General features: G+C 33.8%; 1 protein-coding gene across 1 annotated transcript in view; it reads left to right on the forward strand.

The window, feature by feature from the left end:
- The window catches only part of LOC126738610 (vesicular glutamate transporter 1), a 125,136-nt gene extending 105,722 nt beyond the window's left edge, over nt 1-19,414 (forward strand). The window contains exons 7-13 of the mRNA XM_050444021.1: nt 23-208; nt 265-446; nt 496-709; nt 766-923; nt 9,931-10,104; nt 10,163-10,300; nt 13,825-19,414. Of these exons, the coding sequence (XP_050299978.1) occupies nt 23-208; nt 265-446; nt 496-709; nt 766-923; nt 9,931-10,104; nt 10,163-10,300; nt 13,825-13,971 (1,199 nt within the window). The 3' untranslated portion in view covers nt 13,972-19,414. The remainder of the gene's footprint in view (nt 1-22; nt 209-264; nt 447-495; nt 710-765; nt 924-9,930; nt 10,105-10,162; nt 10,301-13,824) is intronic.
- The last annotated feature ends 1,637 nt before the right edge of the window (nt 19,415-21,051 follow it).

Consider the following 21,051-nt stretch of genomic DNA (forward strand, 5'->3'; position numbering starts at 1 on the left):
GGGTACTATTGGAATATTTTAGGTGTTATGTTTTCCATGATGGTATGCGGTATCCTAATGAAAAACATCAGTCTATACGCTCCCTTTTACTTCTACTCCATAGTAGGTATAATATGGTACCTATGTTGGTTGTGGCTTGTTTTTGAAAAACCTTCCTTGCACACGTGTATAGAACCTAAAGAGCTGATATTAATTGAAAAGTCTTTAGGTAATGTATTGATCATATTTATAAGACAAAATTATATTTAAAATGACTGGTTTAAGGTGGGACCCAACAAAACTACGCCAGACCCACCCTAAGAAGCACTCCTTGGAAAACCTTTTTTACTTCAATGCCCTGTTACGCTATTTTCGTTGCCAACTTTTGCAGATCCTGGAACTTTTACCTCTTAGTGCTTTTCCAGGCATCATATTTTAAAGAGGCATTTGGAACAAGTACAGCAGAGGTAATATATTTATTTTTAGTTAAAAACCTATTAATTAATTTGTTTCTAGAATGCCTCTTTAGGTGCTCTTCCACACTTCTTAATGACCCTAGTGGTGCCTGCCGGTGGAATAATGGCTGACCGACTAAGGAAAAAGGGCATTCTAAATACAACGCAAGTAAGAAAGCTTTTCAATTGCGGTGGGTTTGGGCTGGAGGCAACTTTCTTCTTGGCAATGGCTTACAGTCATACCACATTACAAGGAATGACTGCACTTACGATAGGTAAGTTTATGTTTTAATGAGAGTTCGGTTTTACTTATACTTTTTTTAAATTTAAGGTGTGGCATTTAGTGGCTTTGCCATATCTGGATTCAACGTAAACCATCTCGATATCGCGCCAAGGTATGCCAGCATTTTAATGGGGTTATCCAATGGTATCGGTACTATTGCTGGGGCTGTGGTACCAATTGTGAAGAATAATGTTGTTACAAATGGGGTAAGTTATTAAGTGTGCCAACAAATATGCGTTTAACGGTCTTATTAAACATTGTGGGTACCTTAAAGATATCCATTGTCGAGTGTTTTTCACTCTTCATTCCTTTGACTGCTCTTGACATCTCTTGCATCCGAAAGGTTTTAAGGTTAAGGTTAAGGTAAGTGGACGGATTTAGCATGCCTCCACTGCGACGCACTGGTCTATTTTAGCTCACACCTATATGGCTTTCCCCCATCATGTCCGACCTCCTAAAGATTTCAATCGGATGATTTGAAGAAGCACTCTTCTACTTAAGGTGAGACCGGCCCAAAGATGGCCTGGCTAGTTATTTCCAGTGGTGGACAATCACACAAGATGTATTTATAATTATTTTATTGTCCATTCATAATTTACCCCTACAACTTATGAGTGTTATGTGCTAGTAAGAACCGAGGAGTTCACACTCCCGCTAAGATTGTCAAGTGTTACGTTATCTCCTAATGTGACCAAAGCGCGTTGTGTCTCCTTGAAGCAGTTGAGCGGCTCCTGAAACTTTTATTTCGATCATCTAGACATGGCTCATTCGTATTCATGATACTCTCATTCAAATTAGCGGACGGAACTAATAAAAAACCGTTTTAATTATAAAAATAGCGTCCATAGGTGCGGAAAAACCGGCTTTTGTTATAATTTCAACACTGGGCTATACTGCTTATGTAAAGATTTAAATATCAAATCTGTGCTAATAAAAAAACTACACCCTCGACGATGGTCTCATTTCCTTAAGAAAGACAAAGACCAGATATTTAGTCTTGGTTTGCTTTTCTAAATAAGGTGTAGCATTCAGTATATATTTAGTCAACACATCGCAAGTCATAAAAAATTTTGTACTGTATTTCGATGGTTTGCTCCGTAAATAAATTTTAAATGGATGCCGATAATACACACTAAATATAGTATTGTCAATTTCAAAAAGAATATTTTCATTCGTAAATTTTACGAAGGGAGGTAGTTAGTTACATGTCGCAAAATAAGAAGGGTGACATTGACAGAAGTAACTCACCTGAAGAGCATGTAGGAAGCACCTTATAATTGACATTTCTTACCATAAATTGTATTTTCTCTGGTGATTATATTATGATACTTAATCTCGCTTGAATCGTGCAATTTTTTTAATATTTTAACGAAAGCTATCAATTTCTCCTTATCCAGTATTTTTCGATGTGCTTTGGTTTCACCTCGAACAATAAATAACACACAGAACACAAATTTAGAGAAATGCGTGTTGCCTAAAGCTCTATTGACGTTGTTGAAATTTAAACCTGATATATTGCGCGATATTTAAATTTAAAGTAATTTGCAGAATTACAGAAGTTAATGCGTTAACTGAAGAGTGATAAGATACATTTAAATTGAATTTTATTTAATTATTCAACTAACAATGTGTCTATCAGTTTCAAAAACCCCCCATTTTAATAAAATTGTAAATTTTGAATTTGAAAGAAAAATAAATGTTAATGTTGCATATCTCAGACATCCCTTATTACTTTCTTCAATAATTAACACATCAACTAAAATATTATTTAATAAAGGGCTTTAAAATTCATAAAAAATAGTCACAATATGCTCTAAATTAAAACCAAAATAAAAATCACACATGGTTGTAAAGACTTTCATACTAATGGATTGTAAATCTTTTATACAATATAATGTAAGTATTTTTAAGCTTTAGTTTTAATAGTATTCCTTGTAAGAAAATAATAAGCAGGACTCCTGCAAGATTTTCTTAGGCCCGTTACCATAAAAACCAAAGCATGATTTGCCTGATTAGGGGTCCTGCCAAGTTTACCTAAATCTTCAAAATCAGGGTTCTTTGCTTCGATTTTTCATAAAAAAGCCTAGATATTAAAAAATTTTCATTAAAAATGAGAGTACAGCAGCGGTTTAGGTCACTCATAGACTCCGCTTGTAACCTAAGATGTTCAAGAATAGGCTTAATATATCCATAATATTTAAAGGAAGTATTGGAAAGTAAAGATTAAAAGTGCGAAGTGAATGTAATTGGAAAAATGTCTTAAATACTTGTACAGTCTGGGACTACATTTAAAAGAAAGAGGACATATTATTAAGTGAGTAAAGGTGATCTCTCTCAATTTGAGCAACATGATGATGAATACCTTTGACACGCACTTTGGGACTGTGTTGCAAATAAGACTTTTTTTACATTAGTGGTCTTTGAATAATTATCCTTTATTATTGGAGCAAATTCGATACTTGGTCATATTTTTTCTAAAACTTACATGACAGACCTCTCTCCAAGTCTTTTGTAAGGATGGATTCGACGGAAATTCCAATAATCAATGATTTTCGTGAGTGTTTGGACAATTACTAATATACAAATCAGCGCATAAAGGATATTTGTATGAATATCCTAAACTGGATGAAGACAAGGAAATTTAAATTTTCAACATTTTGATCGATGGAGGTCTAAGAATTGAATTGTACAAATTGTAAACTGTGACACAGATACGTCAAAAATAGGATTAAATCTGTTTTTATACCTTGGAAAATGATAATAGAAAATGCACCTTAACCTCATTAAAAAACACCTAGAAACACACACACAGGTATGTACACACACATAATTGAAAAATTTACCTGTCCTCTGTTCTGTGTAATTAGTTGTACAATAATTCGATTTTTGCAAGCTTGAAAATGATACTGAGTGAGAGAAAAAGCTTAGTTAAGAACAAAAAAATCAAAAAAACTATAAAAACTTAGTTAGGAACAAAAAAATCATGAGGCTTGGCGTGTTTTTCACCCAACAGGAACATTAAAAAAAACAGTCGAGTCGTTAAATACGACAGGTCAAAAAAAATATCATTAACGTCATATTGTCATATTTGATGTACGTCATTTGATGTGCCAATCAGGATAAGTCGACCATATCGGATAGAAAACTATCTCGCCCACCATATTCAACCCTAATATCCATAAAATAACCACTAGCATCCTTAAGATCATGTTTTAGCTATTATATGCCATTAACTACCAAATAAATTAGCGTATCTACGATTACATTTGTTTAAATAAGACAGCCAATATTTTCTTTGTCAGTCGTTTAAGAGGCACTAAAAATTATTAAATTAATTTTCTATGGCTAAATCGTAAGTTGAACAAAAATAATTATAAAACAAGTATAAAAAAAATTAAATTCTCTACAACGTGTATTCCTTTAAATTCATCGAATTTGATGGATATAACTTAACAAGTCAATCCCAACTAATTTTTTACTTTAATTCATATTGGCTCAGTCGCTGAAAATATGCAAGAAATTATTGACCATGATTCTCTAAAACTTCTATTATCCACTATTACAAATGAGTATTCTTCTTCTACCGAGGTGAAGGAATTAAAAATACATTTTCTTTAAAGTGTTCTTTTTATTATTGAACCATGTGACTTTGCTTGCAACCTTAAATTATTTAGTTATCTTTTCTTTCATACAGAGTTTTAGATAAAATGTTGTAAACAAAGTTGATACAAATTTAAATTATCTGCAAAATTCGAAGGGTATAATTAATGTTGCGTTACTTGCAGAGGCAAGTCCGTTATTTTTTGAAGAAAGGACAATAAAACGCTCAACACACTTTCTTTTAAACCTCCTATTTTTCTTTGGAGTTTCTTATTGGTTGAACTTCTGGGACGTGAGCATTACATAGCTAAAGATTGTAACTCAGTGAACTTTTGTTTAGTTTCTTCTTGGTGCTCTTCAGATGTTTTCCTATATTGAACCTGCTTCCTCTTTTCTTCCAGATAGTCTTTTTAATTTTCCTGTTTCACTTCATGCGTTCATACATCAACAGTTCCTTAAAGCAATCGTCGTTGCACTTCATGCCGTTCTTGCCAAATAAACCTTTGCGCCAAGGAACTTTATCTAAGAGAATTGACATATCTCTTATAAGATAGAAGTGCACTCACTTTCAAGCAATACCTGTAAACCCAAGTTATCAGATTTTTTTAATGACTTAGACTCAGTCAAAACCCTTGATAATTTGAAAAATGTACTCATTACCAAAAATTCAAGAAATACAATAATTGAATTACATTATGCCTGTAATAATAAAGGAAGTTCATCCAAATTCTAATAAAATAAAAAAATATAATTCTTTTTCTCATTAAGAAAACATCCACTTTGTGTCTCAACATGATGTAATTTATTCAAAGGAAAAGAAAAATGTCGTTTCTTATACTCGACATTTATTACACATTCAACCCTCCTTCACTAAAATGTCTCGGGCGAAAATGATATCCGTGCAATATTTCATTTTCCACTTTTCGCGGTCCAGCGACTTTCCGCATCCATAAATGAAGTCGGCTTTTGTTCACGCTAACGGGCGTCCGTGCGGAAAGTATTCGCTTTACGCATTCGATTTATTATTAGGTAGGGAGGCGAGGGTGGCAGAACACTTTACTATAGTGAGCAGTATACTATTATAGTATCTTACTATTACTTCATTAATGAAATAGATATGACCAAAAATGTGTGCAAATCATTTTTAAGAACAAGATGTTATGTTCATACTGACTAATTTGGGATTTAGATAATAAATACAAAGTTTAAATTGGAGAAAATATTATGGTGTTTAATAGCCATTTTATTACTTTATTAAGTGGTTCAGGTAATTTTTCACTTGACTTTTCTTAAATCCTTGAAAAGTTTTTTTTTATTAATTATCAAATAGGTATGATGCAAACGAGACAAAAGAAACTTATGAGGAAAGATCAACTTCTGTTTACGTTGAATTAATATGTGCTACAGCATCCTCACTTTTCTTGAATTTTTAGAACCATCCATTCAATAAATACCAAAAAATTTGATATATACTTAAGTAGCATCAGCAAACAGGAAGTTCTTCCAAGTTTTCCTCCGTAATCTTTTTCACAACATCTTACTGATTTTTGTCCGGCAAATTTGCTTTTTTTGTGCTTCCATTTGTTTTCAGTAGTTCTTCTTAAGTTTTTCCTTTTTTTATTCAAGTTTGTCTGCAGACAAAGTCCCGTTCCTTAAGGCAATGTTATTATAGCCCAATGTCTGCCTTTGCGACGTAGTACACTGCTTCCTGGGTCCATTTTTGAGGCAAGAACTTGATGAATTTTATATTAAATATCACTTATATTTCCAAATGTAGTCATTTCATTGGAGTCATTTAAAGAAAAAATTGCGTTTTCTTCATTGATTGGCATAGCGACATTATATTTATTTCTAGAATAAAACAACAGTAGAAGTTTCAGTAGCAGCTGAAGAAGCAGTTAACTAAGTCACTGGAGTCCTAGTATAGTCATTGGGAATTTATGTCACCTCTTTAAACCGACGAAAACTCTTCATTTGAGTAAGGTTTTCCTGTAATCTATTTCCCATATAGTTTCGCACTATTATGAGAATGAAGAGATAGAAAAAATGGAGGCTGCGTTTGTTATTATTTTCGGTCATCCTCTATCTTCAGAACTGCTTGAAGCACTGTTGTCCAATGAGATTTTACTTCTAGAACTGACAAAAAAATTTAATCAAAAAATATATTTTTAAAAATTTTTCTGGCTGATGCAATTTTTTAATTGGTGAGATATGTCTTATCCTAGTTTGTCTCTAAAAATTCTAGTGCCTTCATCGGTCTTTGATCTGTCTTTAACCAGATGATATTCCGTTAATCCTACGGTCACTATCGTTCCATTCTTTTCTGCTTTGGTTATGCAAATTTGAAGGATGAACTAAAGTTATATATAGGAATCATGAGATTCCTCATGATTTCTGATTTTATAGTCTAATAGATTATGCGGTATCTTTAATGTCATCAAATTAATTTTATTGTTGTTTAATCCCGGCCCTAGTCCAGTCCAGTAAAGCCTCCATAGATGCTGTGGGCATAGTCTTTATGGCCCCCTAATATATAAAGAAGCTAGTTTTTGTACTTTATGCACCGTTTGTCTTGCCGTTTTTGTAGTGTCTTTTGCTACTCTGCCAGAGCTGCATACGTAGTGGTTAGTAGTGTTACCCTGATGCAGAGTACTATCTTTTGTTGTCCATATGTATTGATACAATTATCTAACTATCAAGATGGTTTTTAACTACTTGATTGTCTTAACCAAATGTTCATTTTAGCATAACTTATAGAGTTTAAACTTACCCCCAAGTATTTAACATCTCCTTACAAATGAATTTATCTACCTTGCATTGTAGTACAGACTCTTTTTTCTCTGTCCATTTTGTCACAGCATTCCAGGCCTATTGTAGCCAATCTTTTACTGCTGTATTAAACTTACATTGCATTATTACAACGAAGTCACCTGCATAGTGCTGTGTCTGGCTTTCTTTAATTCTAAGTAAATTCCAGAAAAAAGGAGTTAAGATCCCTTCTTGATTAAACCAGGTCTTCGATTCTTTAGTTAAGTTAGTTACTGCAGTCAATCTTCTTTTAACCACCTGACTGCCACAGAAAAAAAGATTGTCAACCTAGGTTATAAAAAAAAAACCGAGTTGGACTTCTAAAAGGCAGTAGATTTGCTTATGGCACAATCAATCTTTGTAAAGCTGTAATTATTAAAAGCGTTGATTGAATATTTGGGACCCTATTATCAATCTATCAACCTAATAGAGGCTCAGTCTGCATATGTTTTATTATACCTTCTATCAGCTATCTTAGTAAGTGTAGTTACTAAGTTTCCTTCATTTTAGAGAAAGGGGAAGAGCTCCTAAAAGTATTTCATAATTTTCTTTAACCATGCTTAACCCTTAACCCTCCATGTGGCGTCTGACAGACTATACAATAAATTTAATTGACTGTATTTCTTAAAACGAAGCGCCCCCAAAACTTCAGCGTAGTCTCCTAGACGCCATGTTCATTTGTGGTAGAAACATCGTGTGATGTTTACCTAATATGTGCCTGATATGGCCGGTCCGTCGAAAAGAATTCGTTTTGAGCATAATAAATTTGAAGAAACTGTTCTACAGTGGTATAATGAAATTGATAGGGATGCGAGTGATGTTGACAGTGCGCCAGAAGATGAAGTTATTGAATCCGAACACGACACGGCTTCTGACTTTTCTGAAGAAGACTGTAATGAAAGTGATAGTGATGAAGACATAAATACTGCTGATTCTGAAGTTCTGGAAGGGGAAAAGAAATATTTTTACGGAAAAAACCGTTTTAGGTGGGGCACTAGTGAGGTAATTTCTTCGTCGCGTGTAAGAAAACATAACATAGTCATGAAGGTTTCAACTGTAAAAGGAAGAGCTCGCGACCTAGGTAACTACCTCGGTATGAAACCTATTTTTCTCCGACGATATTTTAGAACAGATAATTATATGGACAAATCACAAACTCTTCCAAATACGTTCAAACTTCAAGGATAAAAACAGTATCAGCCATGTAAGAGATTTGAATAAAATCGTATTAACAGCTTTCCTAGGTTTGTTGACATACACATCGGTATTCAAATCAAACCATGAAAATATAAAAACAACTTTTGCTACCGATGGACCGGGCAGAGATGAGCAGTAGTAGTCCGGGCAGTAATGAGCCAATATAGATTTGCAATTCTATTAGCTGCTCTGAGATTTGATAACCCTAAAACAAGAATTTATCGTAAGGAAGAAGACCCAACAGCAGCAATTTCTGAAATTTTTACGAAGTTCATTAAAAACTGTCAAGACTTTTATGGTATGGGAGAATCTATGACAATTGATGAGATGCTCGTTAGTTTTAGGGGGAGAACTCATTTCAAAATGTACATGCCTGCCAAACCCTGTAAATATGGTATAAAGCTTATGTGTCTCACTGATGCTAGGACGAGTTATCTTTGTAATGCTTATATTTACCGTGGGAAAGGATCCGATGGATTTGGACTAAGTGCAGAAGAACAGAAGTTTTCTAAACCGACCGAGGCTGGCACGCCTCGCCAAATTTTTTTTGGGGAGCAATCGGAATATAACAGCTGATAATTGGTTTACCTCCATGGAGCTTGTAGATGTTTTGCTCAAAGATAAACTTACCGACGTCGGAACAGTTAAGAAAAATAAAAGAGAAATTCCAACGGAGTTCTTGCCGAACAAAAAGAGAAAATTAGGATCATCATTATACGGATTTCGAGAAGAGGTCACCATGGTTTCCCATGTGAGTAAGCCTGGAAAATCGGTAGTCTTAGTTTCTTCTATGCATGATGAGGAATTTACTGATCCGGAAACACAAAAGGCAGAAATCATTGCCTATTATAATCGGAACAAGGGAGGTGTAGATACAATTGACGAGAAGTGTTCTAAAAGTTCTTTAAGTCGACGCACTCGTAGATGGCCGCTTGCGATATTCTTCCGTATACTAGACATTTCTGTAATAAATTCGTATATTTTACAATGTTTTAAGGACAACGTAGCAGTTTGGGAAAAATCAGTGTTTGCAAAAGAACTAGCAGCAAAACGAGTCCACGAATGTCCACGAGCAAAACACCCTATGACAAAATATTTATGTGTGCAGTGTAAACGTGCAATTTGCTTACAATGTTCGAAACCATTATGCGATATGTGTATAAACAAACGAAATATTTAGCTCTTGCTACAAGGCAACTTGGTTAGGTTTAATTGATTTTTAAGTTGCATTATATAAAATACTACTTTTTCAACAAACTTGTCCAAAAATATTACAATATTTTCACTTTTTTTTTGTATAAGCCGAATTTAAATTTTCTTTAGAGTAAATATTGTGTTTAAGTTTATTACTATTACTATAATTGCATTAAATATCATTATTTTTAGTAAAAGTAAGCTCATTTGTCACTACAAAATTCCAAAAATAAAGTAAAAAAAAACAAGCGTCATTTTGTTTATTTTTGATAAGTAGTCTGTCAGACGGCACATGGCTGTTTATGCAAAAAATTCTCACATGGTGGGTTAAGGGTTAATAGACTCGTTTTTTCTATGAATTAAATATAATATTGGTATTAAAATACATAGATTAAAATACCCTGCTATTTCTAGACAAAAGAACAGTGGCGCATCCTAATCATCCTCTCAGCGTTAATTCATTACGGCGGCATAATATTCTATGGATTGTTCGCCTCTGGGGAGCTACAACCTTGGGCAGACCCAAAAGTGGAAGAGGAAAAACAGTGGAATCAGATGAATGAGAATGTCCCGGTCGCAAAATATACTGTAAGTTTAATATTATAATTTTTAATAGCGAGTAAAAATATTAACATGGATATTTTAGACTCAATCGAATGGGCTACTGCAGCGTCAGCCCAGCACAGGTGGTCACACGAATTATGGAGCTGCAATGGAAACTTCTATGTCGGGACAGCAGCAGGTTCCACCACCTAGGCCCACGGCACCTAGGAGTTTATCGCAGGTAAAAAAATAAGGAGCTAAAAATACGTTAATAAGTATAATCTTTCATTGAATACATACTGGTCTATTGCTCCAAAATTAAAGTCCACCATTATTTCAAAAATATTTTTTTTTAAGTTCAGTTCACTCACTTTAAAATGTTTGGACCGATTATTGTACTTGAAATATACATTTTTAATATGTTGTGAAAGTAGAATGAGATTATGAATATTAATTATTAGGTATGTACGTCAAAGTATTAAAATATTTATGAACATACTTCTTAGATCTACGAAATTTCATTTTTAATAAAGTTATATTGCAGACTGAATTCTAATATTTTGGAGATTGTTCCAAATCATCCAATTAGAATTGGAAATGTTTTTTTTATGTGGTGGTTGCTCTAAAGTCTAATTCGTAATCCTAATTCTCGCTGATAGAATCAAATTCATCATTTAAGAACGCTGCCACTTACTGATTTCTAATGCTTTACCGTAAGTCATTGGCACGTAGCATACATTCTGCTGACAAGACCGCCTATAAATTTAAATCATCATCTTCATCTCTTAGGTGTTCAAAAGTCTTCTACTTTCTACTTCTTCGTAGCTCTTTGATATCATCTTTCTCCTTTATATCTGGAACTTTTTCTCGTGGTTTATTTCTTTGCTAAGTGACAATTTCCTGCTTCTGGCTGTCTTTTGGATTTGTCAGATATAGCCATTGTCTGCATATGCCACTATGAGCAAATTTTTATGATTTTTTAAACTGGATACTCTGATCTGCTATGGTACGAAGTTATTTAAAAAAAAAGTTTCAGTTTATTTAAATTAGGATTATTAATTTTCCTTTTCGACTACTTTGGATGTAGTTCAATTTATAAGACAATCGAAGTTTTCCTCAGATATCCTTGTCCAGCTTAGTATCATAGATAAGGCAACGTGTTTTTTCGATAAGTTACGCCTGTCAAATTGCAAAGTGTGAATGATTTGAAAGTGTGTTACGACCACCTTCTGCTCTTTAAATATCAGACAATACTCAATAGCTTTAAATTTCCTGAAATCAACTTTTGTATAATCATTTAGTTACGATGCCTGCTCTTTAAATGAATCTTTCCCTTCTTTTTCTTGACACAGATAGTTTGGCCTTCAATGGCCACTTCTCTCTGGTAAGTAACAAATTTTTCCAACTTTACTCCAACAAGATGATCGAACAAGTCGCCCTATCTATAAATTATTTGCAGTCATTTACAAATTTACTTTCCAGCTCATTGGCATTATTTGCATGTTCTAAGTCAGAACAGGTAAGAAAGGAGATGTGCTCTGATCGAAGGCATAGAGGCTCATTCTTTAACATTTTTAGAATACCCTGAAGAACATTTATTACTACCACAGGGCCTCAAAAAAAGAAACCATTGCTTCTCAACAGGTGAAATCACATAGGACTTGTTAGCTTATAACGAGAAGTCCTGGCCACATCATCACACTTTTCATATTATTGTACATCTGAATCACGTTCTAGAATCAAATTGATATATCGACTGCCGCCTATTTTAATTTGTAGAAACAAACACAAATAACCATGCCCAAGCCATGATTCGTCTACACGATCACATAACTACCTACGGTGGAACACATTATCAGAGGCCGTATTTTCGAAACCATGCGAGAATCTTCGATTGCGAACAAAGTTGAGCGGCAAAATTCGCACAAGAATTAAAAAGTGCATTTTTAAACAGTATTCGAAATTTCATTAGCATACGAACATGAAATGTAGTGGCAACGTAGCAAAGTCGAGTGCTATTGGAGGCCAAGTCAAACGGGATGAAGACGATAAAGATTTTTTAACCTTACCTAAAATTTAAGTTCAAAAACATCAGGGAATTTTGAGGTTTTTTTCATGGCGTTTCTTGGGTTTTTCGAATTTATGGAAGAGCACCCGGAATTAAAGTCGGGCAAATTCACCCAAGATTTTTCAGCTAAAACTGCACAAGACTTGTAGATAAAAGTAGCGGACATATTACACAGTCTCTGGAGCACATAAGGAGCACATCAATTCCAGCGTAATAGGCTTGCTTAATCTATATAATTTATTAAATTGAGCATCTGAATACATTTCAAATGGGTCAAGAAATGAAGAGTACATCCTATTCTTTCTATCTGGCAGAGTTTTAGTCTCTTCCAGTGCATCGACGACGTTTCTTTGCACAAGAATGTTTAATCTTGCCATTTGATTATTGTTATTTTTTTCCAATAAATAACAAAAAAATACTATGAAAATACTTAACCAACTCACACAAATTAAAAAAAAAAACAAAGCTAGTTTAAAATCAAAACAAGACAAGTGGCAGATCAAATTGAAAATCCCACACGAACTTTAAAATTCGAATGGTATACACCCATTCGAGACACCGCATGCCAAAAAGTTTGCATACGAAGCGGTCGAAAATACAAATATCGATTTTTCGTGCGAAATCCTCCAATTTCGTATTCGAATCAAAGCCGAATGGTTTCAAAAATACGGCCCCAGGGCGCCATCTAAACATGTGGAGCGGAATAACATAACATAACATAATAATAGATTCTTGACAATTTACAATTTTGTATGGATGTAAATCCATCATAACTTACCCTCCTTAAGTTCAACATCAATGGTCTGGGGAAGAAACTCACTCCAGAACTTTCTGGAATCCCACAACATTAATGTCCTCATGTAACTAACCTTCCTTGTGCCCCACCATAAGTTTTCCTTAGCTTACTATGCCATTATTAGAACCGACCGTCTTGACATCTTAGGAGGTGGCACACTTTTTACTATTAAGCACTCTGTTTCCTGCCATAACATTTTTGACCCTGATGATGACCTGTAGAGGATGTGCGCCAGTATCATCCAGAATCTACAGACTTAGCTTCAAGCTGGATCTTTGTACGTAAAGGACCCTATAAGAGCCTTGAGCCAAACCTGATAAGAGCCAAATATATGCAGTGGGGGTATAGTAACCTTAAAAGTATGCCAGAAGCTATTTCCTTATTTAACAGCCTGGTTGCTGATCCCTTATAGATAGATTAGATAGCCAATACCTGTCTCATAATAAAAACACACCAGCCACCTCGATACACGACAACCGTAGGCGTAAAGGAGGTTTTTTTTAACTTGTTAAAAATCTCATTAAAGGGGATACGAAAAACCTAACATATCATGAAGTCCATGACAACCTCATTCACTATTCCCAGCAAAAGGTTGGGATCTTCGTAATAAACAGCCTTGAGACCCAGTTTTCTGGTCTCTTAGAGGTCTCTTTCTGATTTCTGGCATTTTAGATGAAGCAAACCATGCTCACAACTCAGGTGCAGTTTTCTCCGACATTTCGTGACTTATATGAATAGACGCATTCATCATTAGCCACGAAAATGACAAATAGCAAACATATAATTATTATTGGTATGAAGAAAATTGAATCAAATATTGGAACGATATACGTAACTATTCTTCACAGCCTATAACCGTAGGAAACCTATCAAAATTAAATTTAACTTGTTTTTTTTTTAGGAGGGTGTACAACCCCAAGCAGTTCCAATATCCGCTAACCCCTTTTTAAGCGGATCAGTCACCAGAAATCCTTTTAGGCAAGAAGCTGTGCAGCCAGAGCCTCAGGATAGGTATATGCATGGCAGTATCCATGATAGAACCTATTAGTTCAATTCATTTTTAGTTTAAGATTTAAATATGTTTTTCGGAGCCATTGAAGTTAGATAATTATAGTTTAACCCGTTTAACTTAAAAACCATGTTTAAAGAAAATTATGTTTTTGCTCCTGCTTAGCAGTGACTTACAGTGAATAATTGCAAATTAGTCAAGACTCTAAATTTTGACAATAAACTAAGTGATTTTGCACTTGTTAATCCATGCATTTAAGTCTAGTAATTACCAACTGAATAGTCGACAATACTATGCACTTTGATGAAATTTGCACTTAAAATTGTTTATAAACATCTTGTATATTTTTTATTGTAAAATATTAGTGCAGCTTAGCTGACAATAGCACAATGATATAATATTTTGTAAATTATAAGTAATTCGCAATTTTTAGGCGAAGAATGACTTTTTCAATAGTATATTTAGAGATAACGACGTCAATTTGTAAATAGAGTTAGATAACACAACCTATACGATCAAATTCCTTGTATAATAATCAGTTTATAGTATAAGGATGAAGTTAGTGTTAGCTAGTGACAACAATGCTATATGATGGTAGTTTAAAAAGGTATTGGCAGAATATTTATGATTTTATGGACTAATATCTGTTAATGATACTTTTGACCAAACAAATTGGCATCACAAATTGTAAAAAGCAACAAACTTTAAAGACGACATATTTTAATCACGATTCATTTCAGCGCATTCAGAAAAAGTTATGAAATGAAATTTGGAGGAAAAACGGAAAATAATTGCTAAAATTGACAAAAGTAGCAAAGTTCCAGCTGCTATATTCAAGTTTTTTTTTTATCGTACAGACATTATGTTAACGGGAGAGTCAATATATTTTATAAAGCAATGCCTTAATGAGGGTTAATATCTGGTAAAAATTTAACATCTTAAATGCTTCTCAGTTACTATTATTCTTGTTCTTACATTTTTGGGTTGATGATTTTGCAAATTTAAGTGAAGTTCGAAAATTTTGAAAAGTGTCGGTTTTTTTTAAGCAAAGTAGTTTAATTTAACTAAAATTTATAATAGTAAAGTTTTCTTGGGTCGCTGATTTCAAAAATGAACGTGAATTTCTATAATCTAAAATAGTTAAATTTTTTATGAAATCTCGTTCAATTCAGTTGAAATACTAAGGTTAAACTAAGGTTATCTGGATCGCAGGTTCTAAAACTGGACGTGAAATTCAAAAACTCAAAATAGCGGACATTTTTTGCGAAAAGTAATTTAATTCAAATGAAATTTATAATAGTATGATTTTTTGTGTCGATAATTATAGGTGACATGTAAATGTGGAGGAGACATTTTTCTTTAATCCTATTAATATTTTGGAGGTCAGAGATGTGAGAAAAAATAAAAATAAAACATCAGCAGCTTGGGATCATATATCTCTTGATATTAATCTTATTTGCTCCTGGATATTTTGCTTTAATTAATTATTACTTTTGACGTAGCCCCATAAGAAATAGTCAAGTGGCGACAGGTCCGGGCTCCTAGGAGGCAGTTAATAATTGCCTCTTCTTGAAATGACTTTATTGGGGAATAATTGTTGAACTGCTTCAATTGCTCGATTTGACGTATGGCATGTCGCACCATCCTGCTGAAACTAGGTTTCTAAGTTAAAATCTTGAAACTGTCGGAGAGATAGTGCAAGAAAATCTTGTAACATTGCACAATACCGCTCAGTTTTAACGGTAAGTGCCCGTCCATTTTGATCTTCAAAAAAATACGGCCCAATTATGTCATCAGCAGACATAGTAGGCCATACGACCACTTTGGGGCTATGCAGTGGACGTTCGTGTTTTCTGCGAGGATTAACGTCAGACCAGTATCTGCAATTTTGCCTATTTACGTGGCCATTTACATGAAAATTAGCCTCATCACTAAAAAAAATATTATTGAAATCGACGAATCGTTCCATCATTTCATACAAATTCCAACCGTGTATTGTAATCCCTTGGTTTTAATTCCTGCACTAACTGTATCTAATATGCATGCAGATGCAAGTCTTTGGTCAAAATGTTATGTTAAGATAATTTTTTGAGAGTAGTAGTGTGACTTCGCTTCCGTACAGATAAGGTTGAATTCTCTCTGAGTGATTGACGTACTCGTTCGATGTTTTCTGCACTTCTTACGATTCGTGGGCGGCCTAGATTATGAATTTTCACTGTGCATCCAGTAGCTTCAAACATTCTGATCCATTTTCTAATAACATTAGGGCTAGGTGATAATTGAATATCATGTAATAGGTAATGAGCGCGATATAGACGGCGTGCTGTCACGATTGAATTATTGTTTTGGTAAAATGCACGTACACAAAAAGCCCGTTGCTCTCCGGTAAACGGCTCCATTGCAACTAAAATTCCTTGAACCCGTTTATATTTTGATTCCCACCGTAAGTGGCGGCGTTGCCACGTCTGACATTAAATAACAAATAAAGTGCTGATACCCTATTTGCACACCTTGTACATTACCCGATTACCTTAAACAAGTAATTGTTGTTCCGATTCATAAGGGGGAGACTTTTTGATCTTCCTCAATTTCTTTATGGCAAACTTTATTCGGTTAAGTTGCTGCCGCAGTGTTCTGTGACATATCCAAGGCTTTTGACTGAATACTGTTGTAGAAGTTAGAAATATGTGGTTTTAGAGGGTTTTCTTTGGGTTGGTTCAGCTTTTATCTACCGGATTATATCCAAAGGGTTATTTTGGTGGTCATTGCTCTGAAGAACTACAGTCTACTATAGGGGTTCCTCAAGGTTCCGTCCTGGGGCCGTTATTGTTTCTTCTTAATGTTAATGACCTTCCTTTGTTCCCTTTAAATGTAGGGTTACTATGTTTGCAGATGACACCACCATCCTTTGGCATGGAAAACACATTGGCCAACCGAAAATGTTTCTGGATGCTGACTTGCTTATGATTAGGAATGGTGCAATGAAAATCGAGTTTATTTTAATACGTCGAAAACAAATTTGTTAAGTTTCAAATGTTCAATGAATTCTGTCACTATTAATAATGAGCCGATTTCAACTGGACGGTGTTACATGTTTTTAGGATTGACAATTGATTGCAGGCAAAATTCCAGGAATACATAATTAAAGTATGCCGGTGTCATCAGGTTGCTATGTCAGAATAATTTCACGACTTATTTGGTTACAACATGTAACTTGCACGCTTACATGATGGCCAAAAATGCTTATCATGCCCTTGTGGAGTCACCTTCGCTATGGGATTTATTTCTGGGAATCATGCGTCCATTATCTCTTTAATACAATATTTGTTCAAAAAAGAGCAATTAAAGCCCTTTGTAGAGTGAAGTGTCGTGCAAAGTAGAATCTTGACCCTTTGTTGCCTATATATGCTTGAAACAGTAACTGCGACCCTCAAAAAGCACAAGCAGGAAATTGTAGGAGGCAGTTCGTTTGGAACTCGTCTTATGTACAATTCTCGGTTGCCCAATCCATATTCAGAACAAGCGAGAAGTTTTTTTATTTACATGGGTAAGAAAAGGTTTAATCACCTTCCTCTTCGAATAAGATCCATTAGTTTTAAGTTTTACTGCTATCTTTTGAATTTGAATAACATATACAGTGTGTCCAAGATAAGGATGTCTATCATGGGGATCTCGGCAGCTATAGGAGATACGAGGTAGACTAAATTAGAGAAAAGTTGCGCATTTTAGAGCCTAACAATACGCCGTTTAGAAAGTTTTAAAATTTTGAGTAGTGCCGGAGATATTCGAGAAGAACCGAAATTTGCCGATTTCGTTTTTATTTTTTTCTGGCGTTATTTAAAGAGATATAGAAAAACAATTTACACTTTCTCATGCCCACTTTTTAAGCTCTAAAAACTAACATTGCGAGATTTTTCGTACGACGTTTTGTTTCGAAGAAACCATCATCAACTTAATTTTTTTATATGGCGCGTAAAAAAAGTACGCCCTGTATAAAATAGTATATTTTATTACGATTATAACGATGTATGACACAATATGTTCCTACATTATTTAAATGTTAAAAATTGGATTTTTATTAAATTCCGATGGTCTTGATGTAGTAGGCGGTGAAATGATGACCCTGAGTATGGTGTAGTAGGCTGCTATTACTCATATTTTGAAATACTTAATAAAAATCACGTTATTGACAACTTAAAAACTTTATTTATATACCATCACGTAGCTAGGTCACGTAATTATTTTAAAGAATTAAACACAATATTACATTAAAAAACTACCTACTAGAAACTCAAAAATACTAATTTAAATCATAGTATTAAATGTTCAAACAAATTACCATTATTCTCCAAATACAGATAACATCTTTTAACAGTCGAGTTTAAAACACTTCTTAACATATCAGGTGTAATGCTCTCAAATGCTTCAAGAACTATTCTCCTCAGCTGATCCTCAGATTCAAGAACACGACTGTAAACATAATTTTTGCAATAGCCCCAGAGAAAAAAGTCTAGCGGAGTTATGTCTGGGGAACGAGGAGGCCACGGAACTGTAGAATGTGTTCCTATCCATTTTTCCGGAAATCTGTTCAATAGATATTCTCGCACGATTAGCGCATTGTGTGCGGGCGCACCATCCTGCTGATACCAACAGTTTCTAACCTTGGCAAGCGGTAAGTTGTCCAAGGATTATTCCAAATCGCGTTCCAATAAGTTACGATACCGCTCCGAGGTAAGGGAATTGTTGTAAAAAAGGGGCCTATTAAATCTGTTCCAAAAATGCCAACCCACATATTAAAACCGAAACCGTGCTGATGTCTAACCATTTGGTGTACTCGGGGATTATCTCTTGACCAATAATAGGTGTTCTTCCAGTTAAAAATTCCATTATTTGTAACCATGCTCTCGTCGGCGTCGGACCAGATAATCCTATGGGGAAATGTTTCATCCTCCTGACACTTCCTGGTGTACCATTCACAAAATGTTCTGCGCCTTTCTTCGTCACCAGGTCTGAGGCCTTGACAGATTCTAAATTTAAACGGGTGGTATTTTTTTTTCAAAATGAAATGGGCCGTAGATTTTGGTATTTCAGTGGTATTTTCAATTTTTCTAACAGATATTTCCGGCTTTTCAATTACAGCTAATACTGCATTATTTTCTTTTTCTTCATTGCAGGGCTTATATCTTGACAATACTGGCTTCTTAAACCCACCATACTGCTTAAGATTGAAAACCAATCGTCCGAAAATTTTTGTACTAGGTTGTTTCCTGTCTCGATAGTTATTTAAATACATACGATCAGCTTCAACAGCGTTGCTGAAGCATAGGATAAAACATTTCAACATATCAAACTTTTCCTCAGGTAAAAAAGCGTCTTCCATTTTGTAACAAAAAAAACTAGCAACAAGACGCAAAAACCGAGTTCAAAAACACAATGTCAACTAAATTTATCAAATAATTAAAACTATTTACTTCACTTAAGATAAAAAGAATAAGAAATAATGGTTATAATAAGAACTACTTTGATATTTAATTTTTACTTAATTTTGACATTTTCTCAACGTCATTATTAAATATTTAAATACAATATTTAAATTGTAAAAAAAAAATCATTTTTTACAATTTAAATATTGTAGAAACATATTGTGTCATAAAAACATTACAATGTAACATCGTTTAGTGAAAAAATATGCTATTTTATACAGGATGTACTGTTTTTACGCGCCATATAAAAAAATAATTTGATGATGGTTTCTTTGAAACGAAACGTCGTACGAAAAATCTCGCAATGTTATTTTTTAGAGCTTAAAAAATGGCCATAAGAAAGTGTCTTTTGTTTTTCCATATCTCTTTAAATAATGCCAGAAAAAAAAAAACAAAATTGGCAAATTTCGGTTTTTCTCGAATGTCTCCAGATGCACTCAAAATTTTAAAACTTTATAAACGGCGTATTGTTAGGCTCTAAAATGCGCAACTTTTCTCTAATTTAATCAACCTCGTATCTCCTATAGCTGCCGAGATCTCCATGATAGACATCCTTATCTTGGACACACTGTATAATAGCAAAAATAACGGCAATTTAATTGCAAAAAGTGGTTTAATTCAACTAGAATTTATACAAATAAGACTTTTTGGGACGTTGATTTTGACAATAGGCCCGAAATTCCAAAATTAATAATTACAGAAATTTTTTGCGAAAAGGTAAAATTGAAAAAAAAACAGATTAATTAAGCTAAAGTTTATAATAGTAAGGCAAAGATGCAAACTAAAAAAAAATCGAGTTGAAATAGATGGACAAATCCATTGCCTATACTCATGACTCAGTAGCTATTTTTCGCGAGAAGTCATAGCTGTCTATAAAGGAAAGAATTAAGTCGGGTTTTTTTTTAAATAAAAAATATATTTGATAATCTCAGATTTACAGTAAATATAAAAAAGTCAATGAATATTGCTTTTTAAAAGGAGCAAATAAACCTAACTTCCATAACATAAATTTAACGAAGGGAAAGCAATTTTAAAAGAGACAACTTCTATAAAAAATATATATCCACAAATATCCTTCCTTAAATGGGATCTTAATACGCAATACATAACTAAGAACATGTCTGATATTTAAATTTTACATTATTAAAGGGATCTAAAATCAAAGGCTTATGATGATGGTTTATACAGCTCTGGTTGAGTCCATTTTAAGATATGCTATTTTAATTTGGGTAGGATTGTATACTAGTACTATTCAATCTCTTCTAACAATTTAATATTATATAGATACAATTGTCTTAGATAAATATAGACTCTACTTATCAGTGATATTAGATTATTCGACATCAAAAACAAAAAATTATATTGAAATATAACCACCATGAACCTCAAAAAAAATTTGTGTCTCATCTAGGTTCTAAATTTCTTGAAATTTCATGATTCCTATAAAAATAACAAATATCCTAAGCAAAAAAAAGTTACCTTAAACTCATTTATTTATTAATAAAACTATATTTTTGGAGAGAAATTTAGGTTAGTTTGGTATATTAATAACAATTTTTTGTTGTAGCAACAAATTTAATTTTTATTACTACCTTCTTTTGCCAAAAGAACATAGTACAGTTTCTTCTTGTTGTAT

This window comes from Anthonomus grandis, chromosome 7 (genome assembly GCF_022605725.1).
Source record: "Anthonomus grandis grandis chromosome 7, icAntGran1.3, whole genome shotgun sequence".
In the NCBI taxonomy this organism is placed as follows: Eukaryota; Metazoa; Arthropoda; class Insecta; order Coleoptera; family Curculionidae; genus Anthonomus; species Anthonomus grandis.